The sequence below is a fragment of the Nipponia nippon genome, unplaced genomic scaffold (assembly GCF_047370975.1).
Source record: "Nipponia nippon isolate SJK-2023a ecotype South Korea unplaced genomic scaffold, ASM4737097v1 scaffold_2, whole genome shotgun sequence".
Classification (NCBI taxonomy): Eukaryota; Metazoa; Chordata; class Aves; order Pelecaniformes; family Threskiornithidae; genus Nipponia; species Nipponia nippon.
In genome coordinates, this window is record NW_028262336.1 from 7,614,131 (window position 1) to 7,628,667 (window position 14,537).

Here is a 14,537-nt window from a genome sequence, read left to right on the forward strand (position 1 = left end):
GCCGTAGGCACACGACCAGACTTCCCAAAGCCGTGTGGGTTAGAAAGAGGACAGGTATCACGCAGGAGGTGCGGAGAGGTCATGTGCCTAGAAGGCTCTATGTGCTTAATTGGGAGTGTTCAGTTTGCCCAACGCTCCGCGATACGTTACGCACGATCAAAGGGAGCCAGGCGTGCCACATGGATTTTCATCCCAGGTGAGGAGAATCGGCTCTCAGTGGCATTTCTGTGATCGAAAAGGGCTGGTCAGCCAGAGGGAAGAGGATAAACGGCATCTTTCTTTTCTCCTTGGCGTCTGGTCCGAGCTGGTCTTTTAAAGAGACCTGCTGATGGTGGGTGATAACAAAAGCAAACACAGACAGCAGGATCTGATACCCCAGCGAACACATCCACGCTGCGGGGAGGACAGTATCAGTTACACGGTAAGGCAGCTGTGATTACAATCAAGCCAGCAAGTAGACGAGCACTGCTGGAGATAAAACCACCCGTTTTTAACTCCCAGGCCTCAGCGCAGTTGCCGCTGTAGCCAAATAGGCCATTTCTCTTGGCTGCCAGGCCACCAGGTCCACGCTGGCCACTGGGGTACTGAACCAACTCTCCTTCTAATGCCCTGGGCGCAATACATGGCCTAGGTATGCTACCCTACAAAGGGCAGCAGTTTGGGAATGATGTGTGGGTGCGTGGTGGTGTCACCCAAGCGTGAAGTCTGCTCATCAGACAGCCTACCAGTGCAGCCCTCCCCTCCTTGCCTCTGCCCGAGCAATGGGGTCATCCAAAATAAAACAGGCATGGGATATTCAGGCAGGTTCGCGGCGATATTCAAATTGGGGAAGATTTGAACCGGGAGTGCACTCTCCCTCAGCATTATTTCCCAAGACCATGAAGAATGAGTTTGGAGAAAGCAGCTAGAGAATATCTGAATAATCGTATCATGATTACAGGGTAAATGGCCCCCCAGAAACACGATCTTCCTCTGAGCACATTCTCACCAGCGCTACAAGCTCTAGTGGTGCTGGTGGGAGCTGAGCTGCAGGAGCTCCTGGCTTCATCAGTGTTTGTTTAAGGATCACCGGGAAACTCTCTCCTCTTCCTGCAAGCGTCTGTATTTCTGTATAAATACACAGAGAAGTCCTGTTGGGTTGGCAGTGGCCAGCGATACCAAATCCCCGTGACTGCACAGGCTGGGGAGCGGAGGATCTGGAATAGGCAAAAGGCCCTTCACGAGGGCTGCACGCTGTTCCTGCAGACTCTTGCACACCTGAAGCCTCAGTCCCATGCACGCTCAGGACATGCACCTGATGTCGGTGAATTATCCTCTCAGAATCGGCAGAACTAATAGGCAACGGGGTGCCAAATTTTATTCAGATTTACTGTTTGTTTGGCTGCTCAGATATCAATCAGGCCGTCTCTAAGGCTACCACTATATGATCTGATTTTTTAAGGCGATAAGGGCCTGAGGCAACGTCTGAAACTGCCGAGAACAAAATGTGCAAAGTGAGCCATGTCCAGGAGATTAGCTGCAGGAGGAAGGACGGGGCTGGGGAAGGCTGTGCACCGGCACCTAGGAAGGAACAACCTGCAGGATGGAAGTTGTTAAGGGTTTATCTCGCTGCCCTAGAGGAGTTAGCATGTGAAGAGCACTCTGATTTCCTCTGGTGGGTTTGGGCACAGCTACCAATGAGATCCCTGTTTCCTTTGGGTGTCCTGCCTTGCAGGACTGGGAGAAAGCACCTAGGGCAAGGAGAGGTGTCTCACTACAGGGCAGGAGGGTGGACAATTTCTTTTGATGTAGCGGCGAAAGAGAAGGGCCCGGTGCAGAGCAAAGCAAAGTGAGGATTTGTCCAGCTTGGTGACTATTCTATGGTTGCGCACAGGAACTTACGGTAACACATGATCAAGAAACATCTCTGAAGGTGGCTGTGGTTGATGCTGCGATATACAGCAGAGGAAGGAGAGAGGCACACCGGCGCGGGAAGGACTCTCACAGACTGCGGGACCAAGTGCTAATTATAAGATGACAGAAGTGTGTGAAATGGCCTCAAGTAGTTACTATTCGTGGGCTGCCACTGCAAACAAACGGGGCTGGGCCTCCTCGGGCTGGCATGCCCGGGAGCTGGAAAAGGGCAGCTGCTCAAGAGCTTGGCACCAAGCCTGCATCACACACAACAGGTGAGAGAGGGCGAGGAACAAAACGGGCGCCGAGAGCTGCCGCGGCCCTGCAGACTGCGAGCGCGAGGCCAGGTGGCACAGGGGCGTTTTACACCCCTCTGGGAGCCGCAAGGGGCCTTGAAGGGGAGAGGAGCGACCCTCAAGAACTGCCCTTAGTGTCCCAGCAAGGCGAGTGCCGGTGTGTGGTCCCCACACCAGCTTCCCGGTCCTGCAGGGCACTGCCTTAGGACTGTCCTCCGATTTTCTGTCTGGGAGGTTCAGGAGAAACAGAGCCCGCTCAGGGGCTGCAGCACATTATACTGGCTCAGGCAGGGTCTGTAGTCTCGCAGAACACAGTATGACAAAAACAGCTTTCAAGTCTTCCTCCTTCCCCTCCTTGTTCCCCCCACAGATGTGGGGTCACTAGGGATTAGGCTTATAGACATATGTGGTTGGTCCTCTGAGCACAATGACTGCATTTGAACAGATGAATTAGAGATAGCTATGCAAACTGAGGTAGCTAAGCTCAAAAAATCGTAAACTGGTAGGCACTGAGAAATTAAATATATATAGAAATAACCTCCCCCCAAACCCAGCCATGGGGCCAGTATTCTTTTCTTTAATATCAGTTTGATAGTTGTGTAATACAACCTGTGGGGGTGCCCACACAGCTCACCCTTGGCAAAACAATGTGGAAAACAACAACTGTTAAGATAGATGAGTGTAAACAGCACGTGTGGATGGAAAACCCTGAAGTCTCTGAGAGAGCATTTGCCCAAAACTGATCTTGCTGAAGAGGGAAACAACCACCAGTCCTCAACTGATCACGCTAAAGAGGATGGCAGCCATCAGCTGGATTATACGGTAACCAGGGAATGACAAAGAGAATTTTGAAACAAAGAATGAGTTCATTTGAAAAGCTGTATAAAAGAAGCATAAAAATTTGTAACGGAGCAGACCGGGAACAGAGCAGCAGTCAAAACCCAGTCTGGCACATCACAACCTCTGCTGAGACCAGACGCAGCAGCTTCCCCATCCATGAGACACCGTCAGCAGCCGGCCCCCAGCGTGTGGGCTGACCCTGCGGGGTACAGCACGTAGGCACCCACGCTTTGGGTGTGTGTGGGTGACCTGCTGGGGTGCCTTCCCACCAGTGGGTGCATTAGCTGATGGTAGGGAGTAGCGTGGGCACCCCTAGAGCTGGAGCGGCCACAACCCCAGCGGGAGCGGGGCGTAAACCGGGGGACCTGCGCTCCCAGAAGTGACCCCCCCACCAGTGAGAGAGGGGTGGGTGCCTGCGTGTGTGGGATGAGAACTTCTGGGGATTAGTTACAGAAGCGTGTTTAGGAACTTGCAGGAATTTATTAATGTTTTCTAAGTGTCTAATGTTGTGGTTAAACTGCTGTATTGCTGACATAGATCCTGAATGTATAGTTCACTGATTGTCAGTTAATTACATGTCCTTAATAAATCAACAAATCGTTTCAATCCTGATTTGGTTTAACCTACGTGAGCTGACCCATTTTTCCCTGCAACAATTAACAATTGATATAAGTTTTTGACCAATCCTGGCAGGAGAAGGCCTATGTGGTCAGAGATCGAGAAAAGATTCACTTCATGTTGAACTGGAGACTAGGTGCAGGACAAGGGATGGTTTCTGGGGTGGACTGGCTGGCAGGTGGAGACAGAAAAGGGGGATGCGATAGGGACAACGTGCTGTGTGCCTGGTGTTTGATAACCTGGATAAATACTTCTGGTGGATGGTACAGAGTTCCTCTGGCTGAGCACAGCCACCAGTAGTGAAACCTGCCAGCTATCAACAGTGTTCTGGTGGAGGCAAAGGCAACTTGTGAAGGCAGCAGAAGTCAAACCATATTGCCAGAATTTCTCTTTTTGGCTGATGCAGGAAAAATGACGCTCATCTCACTGAAGATAATAAGAAAATACTTTCTTGCATAAAATCCACCCTGTTTTCCTCGGCACATCTGGAAGTGACCTCCACACAGGGAAGAAGTAGGAACTAGCTATGAAGCTGGCAAGAACAGCACAGGTTTTGTGACAATGGGCACCTGGGGCCCTTATGGAGCAGCAGCCAGCTTCCTGGTACGCAGCCACTGAGCTCAGGCAGCTACGGGAGCTCCCGATGCAGCCAGCAGCTGCAAGTCTGGGGAACTGATTTGGCTTCACCCCTGCTGGTCCAAACAAAATGGTCCCCATTTGGCTCCTACTGGATATAGCAGCACTATGCACCATTAAAACAGGTTGTTATTAGTTTTCTGTCTTGGCAGCAAGATCACAAGGCTTCACTCTCCACTCACTCCTAACCACGGTTTGTAAGGGGTTTTTGATGGCAGGTTGTATTTGGGCACCAGCCCGCTCGGCTGCCCCAGTTAAGAGCTCTGCCGTCTCCAGGGCCAGCCAGTCTGGGACATCCAGCACGAAACCAAGTCAAAGAACAAGAACTAAATAAACTCCAAAACTATTTTGAGGCCTGCTCTAATAGTGTTTAAAAAGAAAAACAAAATCAGAGTGGAAAAACATTTCTATCTTTAGCCATCAGGAGCAAGACTTATCTAAGCAGCACCACACAGGAGCTGGCAATGGGAATGGTAAGTTAGGGTTCGACTTGTTCCTAAACATCTTCTTTTAATTGTTCGGTCAGGGCCACAGTGGGATGCTACACGATTTACAGTGCCTGCCAGAAGCCTTTCTCCTTCTCCTCATGGGAGGTCCTTTCCCTAAAACAACTCACAGATGTCTGTGGTAATTTTAAAGATTACTCCAGCATCGTCCACACTAGAAGTTCTTACCGACTGACAGTAGATGACTCTGCAAACTGGGAAGCCTGCTGTCCACTGTGGGCTTCTTGGTGGTTTTTGCTTTGGTTTGGGTTGTCTGGTTCCACTGCAATGACCTGCGATGACCAACACTGCACCCTCACCTGCAACACAGTAACACAATACATGTAAAAAACGAACGTATTTTGACTGGAGAATCTCTCTCCAGTCCTCAACATCCAGTTATCGTGACAAAAGACATCATGCAGCCGTGATGCGAACTGTCTGTCTTCATTCCCCTGATGTAAATTCGGTGCTGTGGTAACCACGCTGGAGTCTGAAATTCCCTTTTCTCTTTTAACCAGTCCTGCATGGACCACACCACATCACGCAGCCTGAGAGGCATTCGCATACAGGCCAAAGGAGGCAGATACACATCTAACAGGAGTTTAAAAAGCACTGAAGTCTTTCTCATTATAATCAGTTGGAGTTAATGAGCTGTCCTGTGTGGATGATTTGAAAAGCTGGATGGGCCTCAGTTTGTATTTTTAGATGCTTGTGTACCTTGGAAGATTTGCTTTGACTTTCCACAGCTCAGCCTTTCTGCTCAGATACATTTGACGTGGACATTTATACCAGACCCGCGTCAAAGCGGGTTCTGCAAAGGCGTGACAGGAGCTGGGCACTGGTGTCACTGCTGTCCGCAGATCCATCTGGCGTTTCTCAGAAACTGTCAGTTCTGGCTGAGTAAGACATCACAAGTTACGGGCAGAGCGAAGTGAACACCATAAGCAAACCACTCCATCATGTCTGGTCCAACAATGGGACAGGTAGAGGAGGACAGCGCATGCGGTGATGCTGCTGTTATTTACATAAGGCGATACCTTTGTTTTTCTGTTATTTAAACTCTATTTATCAGCAGATTAACACAAACCCTTGGAGGATATAATGGTGACAAGACCCCCAAGTCAGCTAGAGTTTTGAGTTGCATTTTTTTTCTCATAGGAAACATCCCCAAAATACCAACATGCAAATCTGTTCTTCTGCATGTTAAAAAGTATTCCCCAGGCAACCAGGATCGGGAACTGAACAGAAATTCCCTTTTCTCCCCACCCATATTTCCTTTTGAACAAGCAGTCACTACTAGTAATCAAAGATAAGCTACTGTCACCTGATGTTCAAAGCATTTCACAAATGAGCACTCAATACCAAAATGGACTTAGCTAACCGGTTTCATTACAAGCTAGTTTTGTCCCTTTTAAGAACATAAGACTGGCCACACCTGGAATGCACCAAGGGTCCATTTAATCCAGTATGTCTTCTCCAGCTGTGGCCAGTAGCAAATATTTAGAAAAAGAGCCTAAGAACAGGGCAAGTACAGAGTGACCAACGTGACCTCCCAGGTGGCCAGCAGCCTGCTGCCTTGGGATTTCCCAAGCCAGGGAGTACACTGACAGCTAAGTAAACTGGGCGTAGCCCCAAACCTAATCTGTGTCTCACTTAGGAGAACCAGTTTGTATCCAGCACGTTGCACCTCACCCTCCAGCTCCGCGGCGTGACTGCAGCCTCTGCAAGTTCACCTGAGTGAGATTTAGAGGCCAGCAACTGCGCAGAGGTGAGGGCAGGTCTTGTAGCCCCACACGTGAACAGCTATAGCCTGCACTGGGCTTTGCACTGATACTTTCCATCATGGTTCAGCAAGGTGGTTTAAAGCTGTCTCTGGTCTTGCTGTGTAAGTCACCATCAGCCTCAGGGGGCCCGCAGATCAGCCTTCCCATGGGGTGTGCAGTAACAAGCGGACCATAGACTTCAGTGGACGCATGCTAGTGTATCTGACGAGTGAGGTACCCAGATACGTGTTCATCTCACTGTCATGGTGGTATTTGAGCAGTCGCCCGCATGGCAACACCACCAAACAACATACTAGCCTATGAGTATATAAAGACCTCTGCATCTTCAATTCTGAGCTGCTTCTTGGGACGCAGCCTCCTAGCACATGGGAATTGCCTCTCATTTTTCAGTCGAGATGACCGACGGAGGTGGCTTGCATGTCACCTGTGGTGACCCACTGACTCACAGTCCTTCCTTTTTGCACTGTGACAAAAGGCTTGCCACATGGAAAGGCACACTCTGCGAGGCACGTATTTAATTTATAAGTGCTAATTAATTGAATAATGGGTTGGTTAGCAAAGCCCCTGGTCTATACTGTATTCAAAATGCCATCTGGAAAAAGGCTGGTGTGGTTAGTAAGATGGGTGCTCTGTTAAATACCTGATACCTTTGTAAGAGAATCTGTCCCAACATTACTAATGAGACAGAATTTAACAATGAAGATGTATATTTTATTCTCCAGGAGAACATTTTTGAGATGGCAAATGTTTGGTCATTGGGTTGGCGATCAGTGTGCTTTATTCCCGTGACAAGCAGTGTGGATGAATATCCTGTTATAAATGGAAAGCAAATAGTTTACTCAAAGAGCTTTAAATGTCATCAGTCTCTTAGAAAATGCATGTCAGTAGGTCTCATGTGACTCTGAAAGCAGTGTGGCTGTTTAATGTAACGTTTGCCTCCACCGAGGCCCGCTGGGTGCCTACGGCTGAGAGCAGCTATCTTTATACTGACAGCCTTATTCCAGGTCAGGGAGGCTCTGACCTGCCTCTGAACTGAAAGTCTGAAGCACTGTACAGATACTGCTCTTTCAGTCCTTCCCCGTTTATCTCAGGGATCAGGTTTCCAGGAATCTGCTGCAGTTCAGTTCCCATAATGAAATGGCACAAGAAAGTCACCACATCGGATGCTCACAACAGGCCTGCAAAGCCCTCTATCCCTTCTCGGCTTCAAAGCACCTAAAAGAGTAAATGCATCCACATTGTTATGGCCCCATTTCTAGCAGGTACATGTGGTACGTGGGAAGCTGGTGGCAGAAGAAAGAGCAGAACCAGTGTTTTGCCGCCTTGGGTACGGCACCGTCCTTGCTAGCTAGCACGCGTCTGGGAGAGGGGCGCAGCTGGGAGCCTCGCACAGAACCAACGTGCAGCTGCCCAAAGCCTGCGTCTGCTGAACTCACGAGGGAGAACTATGCACCTCTTGCCTCATGCCTCCCACAGAGCAAAGTGCTCTCTAGGTATTAATGAACTGAGGCCGGCAGCATCACTTTTCTAAGGCAGAAAGGTCCCCATTTCACCAGTGGCAGAAACCATGGGTTTGCCTAATGGAGATGCTCTGGAAACCTAATTTGAACAAACTTTGCAAGCTAACAAAACTTTTAAAAACTTAATTAAATCACATTAAAGCCCCATGTGGGCATTTTAACTTAAAGGTATGTTTATTCTCTGCAGTACATTCCCCTCCAAAGCAAATTAAAGAACATTCAACTTAGCCCACCCAAATTCTTACTAAAGGTGTCCACTTTAATGCAGTTGATTTACCTATTTGAAATTCACACTTTTAGTTCAATTAGATGACTTTGTTCCTTAGCTTTCCTTTGTAAAGAAGCCCTTCAAGAGAGAGGAGGAGGGACTTGTTTAGGATCACCCAAAAGAAGTGCCAAGAGCAGAAGTGGGGGAGCCCAGACATAACACAAGTATTCAGGGAAGCAGCTTTTCTCTCCACTACCTTTCTATCGCTGCTGGACATGTTTTCTGTGGATCTAGCCCTACTGCTCTCTTCTTCTACCCCTACCACATCAGGCTTTGCAACGGCCCTGAACAGCAGAGGCGAGCCAGGAGGAGCGAGCTAGCAGGTGTCTTGTCTGGCTGCAGGCAACGCTGCGTAGAAAATTCATGAAAATGCCACAGTCCTTTGAGACTGCGAAGTCTGGAAATCATTTATTCTGCCCTTCCAGCATAACACAGACAGTATAATTTCATTCCATTACTTCTTCAGTCAGTCTGATAGCTTATCTTTGACTGAAGCATAAAGTCAGGTACTTGCTGCAGACAAATTGTTCCAGGCGTTTTGTTGGATGGGTGTTTTCCATTGAAACCAATTTTCCTTTTAGCAAACTACTTTTTTATAATCTTTTCCCCTCTGACAGACATGCCTTTCTGTGCAAATTCATAGTCATTGTTTTCTTGGGGATGCAGCTTTGGTCTATAGCAGCTCAAAAAAAAAAAAAAGAGGAGAAAACCCCATTCCTTTCCAGGGGTCCAAAATTATTACACCAGCGCGAATGCAAATTTCTCCTTCCCTCAAATACATCTCTTATTGTCACTGCTATATCTAGGTTCTTGAGGACATACAGTGGCTCCGTTTGCCTACCTCACCACGTCAGCAATGAAGCGGGAGCAGGAACACTAAACCCTGCGAGCTTTACAGGGTGGTCCCAGCCTCAGGCACTCTGCAGGAGCCAAAAGGAGAACCTGGTGGGCAGCTTCAAGGCAGTTACATGAGCCAATTTAGCCTCTCCTTTTCCCCCACTCCAATGGCAGTGTCGGGCTGGGCAGTGCAGAGGGATTCAAATACACATTGGAATAAAGCATAAAAATGAGCAAGAGTCTTATTGGACTAGACTTACCACGCTGCACTGTCTCAGCATTCTGGGATCACCAGTAACACTCAGAATATATATAAGAAGCTTTCCAGTGTTGGATCTGAACATGATACTAAGGACAAGAAGCACTATTTCTTACCTTTTCCCAAGGCAGAAACTGAGAGATGGGGAAAAGCAACTTGCCCTTGGTTACAATAGACAGATGTTTTCTAGAGAACTAGGAGCAACACCAAAAGTCAAATGATAGTTACAGTATGTTTGGCACCCTGATTCATACACCCATCTGGCCAAAGCTCACGGGGTCCACAGCAGAGCTGGGCGCAGTCATTAGATCTGTGGACATGATCTTCTCTAGCAACATTCATAGAGATCCACCTATCCCACTATCCCTATACCAAGATCCCTTGGGCCCGGACCTTTCCTCATTAGATCTGTGGACATGATCTTCTCTAACAACATTCATAGAGATCCACCTATCCCACTATCCCTATACCAAGATCCCTTGGGCCCGGACCTTTCCTCAGGCTGCCAGTTCTCTACCTGGAAAACTACAGCGCTCTGACAAGCCCTGTAGAAACAATGCTGGAGTCGTCATTAACCTGTCAGGGACTTATGCCCAAACCTTTATTATAGTACCCTTACATGAAGCTGAATAAAACACACCATATTTAACTGAGTCTATGACAAATGCATTACGTTTGCCCAATTTTCTCATTTGCCACAGGAGAGAGTTGGGAGTTATTCTTTCTGAGCAAATGAGTTTTAGCTTTTCTCATTAACTTTTAACAATCTTTAGTGCACAGATTGGGAGGAAAGGGCTTTCAGCAATTTTGGCTGAAAGTAAAATGACTAAAGGTTAAAACTGAGAGCAGGAGGAAAGGCACCACTGTTCCAGAGTTTCCAGCCTCCTTCTACTAGTCTTGACTGCATAAGGAGTTTAAAAAGGCAAAAAAAGACAGAGCCAGACAAATCCTTACCCAGGTAGTGGAATGGGCTGTTCAGGTCAGATGCTGTGACTCACACAGGCTGATCTAATGCAAATAACCAACTTAAAAATGAAGGGCTTATCTGTACTGAACTGTCACTTTTAGCCTTGGTTAAGTCAATTTAGATCTCTCTAGTGAGTTAACTTTATGGTGACACTAGACCAGTGAAGTCTCAACATGGTCTAAGGCAGATAAAGCAGTGTATTACATAGCATGGGGCATCCTGCGTACATGCTTGCATCTGTTATCTGACCTAAAGGACCATCCACTCTCCTCCAAACCACTGCATCTTCCACTGCACTGTGCCCTGTATGCTGGAATTGAAATAAGCTGAGGGGAACGAACACTGAGCACGTGGCTGCAGTATCCTGCTGATTAAGAATCCTAAATTAGAGGCAGGTCAGAAGCCTCGCATGCACTCTCCTCAAGCCTAGACTTTGCAATAGAGGCATACCACTCCTAGGAGTTGCACCAAGGTCATCAGACTACTACCAAAATTGAGTAGCTGCCAGTACCATACAGCCTGAGTCACTGCCAAGCTGGACTGTAGACCCTATCATCTATGCACTGCATGATCTACTCAAGATGGGGCTTGCCAGAACAGCAGTGGAAGCCACAACTAAGAGCACCAAAGGAACGCATCCCTCAAAAGGAAATTAGTTATCCAGACAAAAGAAAAAGAATTTTTTTCTGACATAACTATGTCAACACCAGGGCTTTCACAAGCTGGTTTTTTCACGCTCCTATCTGGCTCACCTTCACGAGCAAAACGGTGAAATATAGGCCAAATGCTTTGAGCCAGCTAATCCTTTTTTATTTATATGAGAGCAATCAAATATATACGACTGATCATATGTAGCGAACGTTGCAGCATACAATAGCCCATGGCTCAAGGAAGCAGACCATACTTCGTTTTGTGCCGTTTTCAGCAAAGCGGGAGGTGTGTTTGCTTGTGCGCAACCCAGAGCGTGGGCAGGGCTTTGGGAACTTGAAGTGAAGGTCACCCTTACACACCTCCACACAGCATCGCCTACCTTGCCCGAGTCTGAAGCTACGGGACACCGGCCCAGAGGACGTTGGTCGTGACGGAGGCGCATGGACGAGGTGCCCAAAGAATGGGAGATGGAAGGGGAAGGCAAGGGCCTCTTGCAGGCTGTCAGCAAGGTAGCCTTTCCACACAGAGGCACACACAGCACACGGGTCCCTGGACTGCTGTTTGTCATACCATGTATGAAGGAGAAAATGAGACTTAAGGAAGATGATGCCACTTGTAGTGTATATCCTATGGCAGATGAGCTGTAATTCTTTGTCTGTACAATGTTAGAAAGCGGGGGTGGTGTTTTTAAAGATATTTTCTATACTGGAGCTAAGAATGGCAGGTTTCACAATGAAGCTGTTGTTCAATTAAAAGTGAATCAGTGTGTTTGCAGACCTTACTGAGACAGGGAAGTAATAAAACAAAGACACTAAAACTTATCAGTAATTCTTACCATTTCTTAATGATGCTTCTAATCTATGCCTTTGACCCTTTGGTAATTCTACTTCGTTCTCTGCTGCTGTAACACTTAGAAAGTAACTGAAAATTTTATGCCGGTTGTTAGCTTATCATGTTTGCTTTACAACAGCCCAAGACAAAGGCCAATATATCATAAAATAAAAGTCCAACTCCATATTTAGACTCCCGAGTAAATGGCTTGAATTTCCAATGAGCAGCACTCACAATCTCTCTCACTGCTTTTAATAGAAACTCAAGGGTTCCTGAAAAATCAAGTCTTTTATCAGACCATCAGATATGGTCTTGGGGACATAGCTTCTTATGCAAATCATAGGCACAGGCCTTCAGTGAACATTGTGGCATTAGTACAGTTATTGGGCGGGGAGATTCCTTAGTATAGGAAGGGACCTCATGAGGATATTTTCTTTCAAACGACTTGAGGGACAGCTTTGCATCCCGTCAGGCTGGTTTAGCCCCAAAGGCTGGATCACCAAAGACTTCTGTTGGCCTACGTACCGGTTAGGACAGCAAAGGGGTGAGCTGCCTTGCTGGTGTCACTCTTGCAGCAAACCCGTTTTCTGCCTGTGGGTTACAGGCTGGTACGGAGCACAGCCTTGACAACACGCCATCTCCAAAGCAGAAACACCTCCCTGGTAAAACTCACTGGTGCTGGAAAAGCTTCTGTAACAAAGCTCTGGCTGAACGACATGCTCTTTTGACTACACCTGCTCACTGAGTAAGCGTGATCGCACTAATGTATCCATGCTTTACATTGGCAAAGCTTTCACTTCCAAGAAGAGAGAAGAGTTCAATCAATGGCAGACCTATTCAGGCTATTGTAATGGAATTTAAATTTGGAAGTTACATTGGTATGGACTTGGTTAAGTGAAAAACAACCTCCCCTTGACGCATACACATAACCACAACAGTTGCGCAGGCATGCAACTACAGATCAGACATTAAGCTGAAAAGTTTCTTGGTGACTGAAGAAAGACTTCCATGCAGTTTGGTCACATGGCAGGATTATGCAGCAGAAATGGCATAAAATAAAGTTACGAGGTGGCAGATTCAAAGTTAACAAAAAGAAACGCTTCATCAAATGCATAGTTAAATTCTGGAGCTTGCTGCCAACAGTCCTGTGGAAGCCAAAAATAGATTTTGAAAAATGATTTGATGAAGTCATGGGCAGATCTATTAAGTGCTATTAAACAGCAAGATTTTAGGAGGCTTTCAGGAACCCACAGCCTGGCAAGTACACCAGGGAATGGTATACCATTACATGCCTGCCTTTCTCATACAGCTTTCTGTAAACATCTGCTACCAACCATCAATGAAGAGAGGATACTAGACTAGATGAACGTTTATAGTGATCCAATATGACCATTTTTCATTTAAAACCTTCTGTGCTGGTGCTAATTTACCTTAATGATGAGGGTTGTTAACCGCAGTGGTTCACCAACTGCTTCATAAGCAGCTGAGCCATCTCTGCAGCCCAGGCAACCTCTTTAAGAGACAAGCTCTAAATTGATGGGGAGATAGTCATGCCATGTTCTCCCTGGGTTAATTTATCCAGCTGTTGCCTACAAGAAGGTAGAAGTTCTCAGGCACTTAGTTCACCTGGTGCAGACATGCCCTAAGGGGTTCGCCCAGCTCAGATGCGAAAGAGCGTGGCAGGCAAAGATACTGATTCCAGGTCTCCCCAGTGCTTTGCGGGTGCCCAAATACCTGATCTGTTGTGCTTCTCAACTCAGGACACAAGTGCGGGACAGGGAGGAGGTGGTAAAATAGGCAAGAAATAATAATTACGCAATTGGCTAAAAGGATATTGCAAACTTTTATAGATTGGCACATCATCCCCCACTAAAGTTTACAGTGCACACCTCAATTTGGCAGCCCTCTTCATTGGTGTGAGCAGTCCTCTCTGCACAGAAAACTGAACATGACTGGGAATCCTGCTGCAATAGTGGTTATTACTGCTGGTATACATAAGGTCAAACTCTGTTTTAGCAAGGAATTTGTCCCCTGAGCTGTAACATGGATTGGACTTGCATACACAGGTGAGGCAAAAACATGCAGTAACATGGTTAGCAGAAAATTGCACTGTAACATGACCCCTTGGCACAGAGATCTGCCTGCGTAAATGCCATTCCAGGTGTGATAGATGGACGGAAAGGAGTTTCTAATGCTGCTGCATTATGCTATTGCTCCCAAACATAACAGATCCCAGACCAGTGTGACTCCTCAGTGTTTTGCTTGAACCACTGCGCCCTCTTACTGGCCGTAGTCCTGTCCCCGTGGGCAGGAAACCCCTGAGGTAATTCCCTGAGGAACACCAACGGGAAACCCAGCTATAATTCCTGGTCCTGCCCCATGATTTCTCATCATTGCTTAGGAAACGGAACAGGTGACATCTCTGTGCCTCCGCTTCTATGCCATAAAGCAGGGCTAACAGCAGTTTTTAACCCCTCAGGAACATGAGGAGAATGCAACGATGCAAGGGAAGCTGTGAGGTGCTCAGATGTGGTGATACCAGAGATCACCACAGCGTGTGAGACAGGCAAGCCCCATGGATGGTGCCTGGTGGACAGAATTGGGATGACCTTTTTCCCCAACGTGCGAGGCAGGTGGCCGCAACCTGAA

At 47.3% G+C, this 14,537-nt stretch overlaps 1 protein-coding gene across 10 annotated transcripts in view; it reads right to left on the minus strand.

Annotated features, from left to right (window-relative positions):
• LOC148055628 (uncharacterized) overlaps positions 1 to 14,537 on the minus strand; it is a 35,357-nt gene that overhangs the window by 598 nt on the left and 20,222 nt on the right. For 2 of the 10 annotated variants that reach the window (XM_087758396.1, XM_087758398.1), the window contains 3 exons: positions 4,958 to 5,088; positions 1,882 to 1,987; positions 155 to 1,107 (listed from right to left, as the gene is read on the minus strand). In XM_087758396.1, the coding sequence (XP_087614522.1) occupies positions 935 to 1,107; positions 1,882 to 1,987; positions 4,958 to 5,088 (410 nt within the window). In that variant the 3' untranslated portion in view covers positions 155 to 934. The remainder of the gene's footprint in view (positions 1 to 154; positions 1,108 to 1,881; positions 1,988 to 4,957; positions 5,089 to 14,537) is intronic. The other 8 variants (XR_015704944.1, XM_087758402.1, XM_087758397.1 and 5 more) reach the window with 7 other exon arrangements.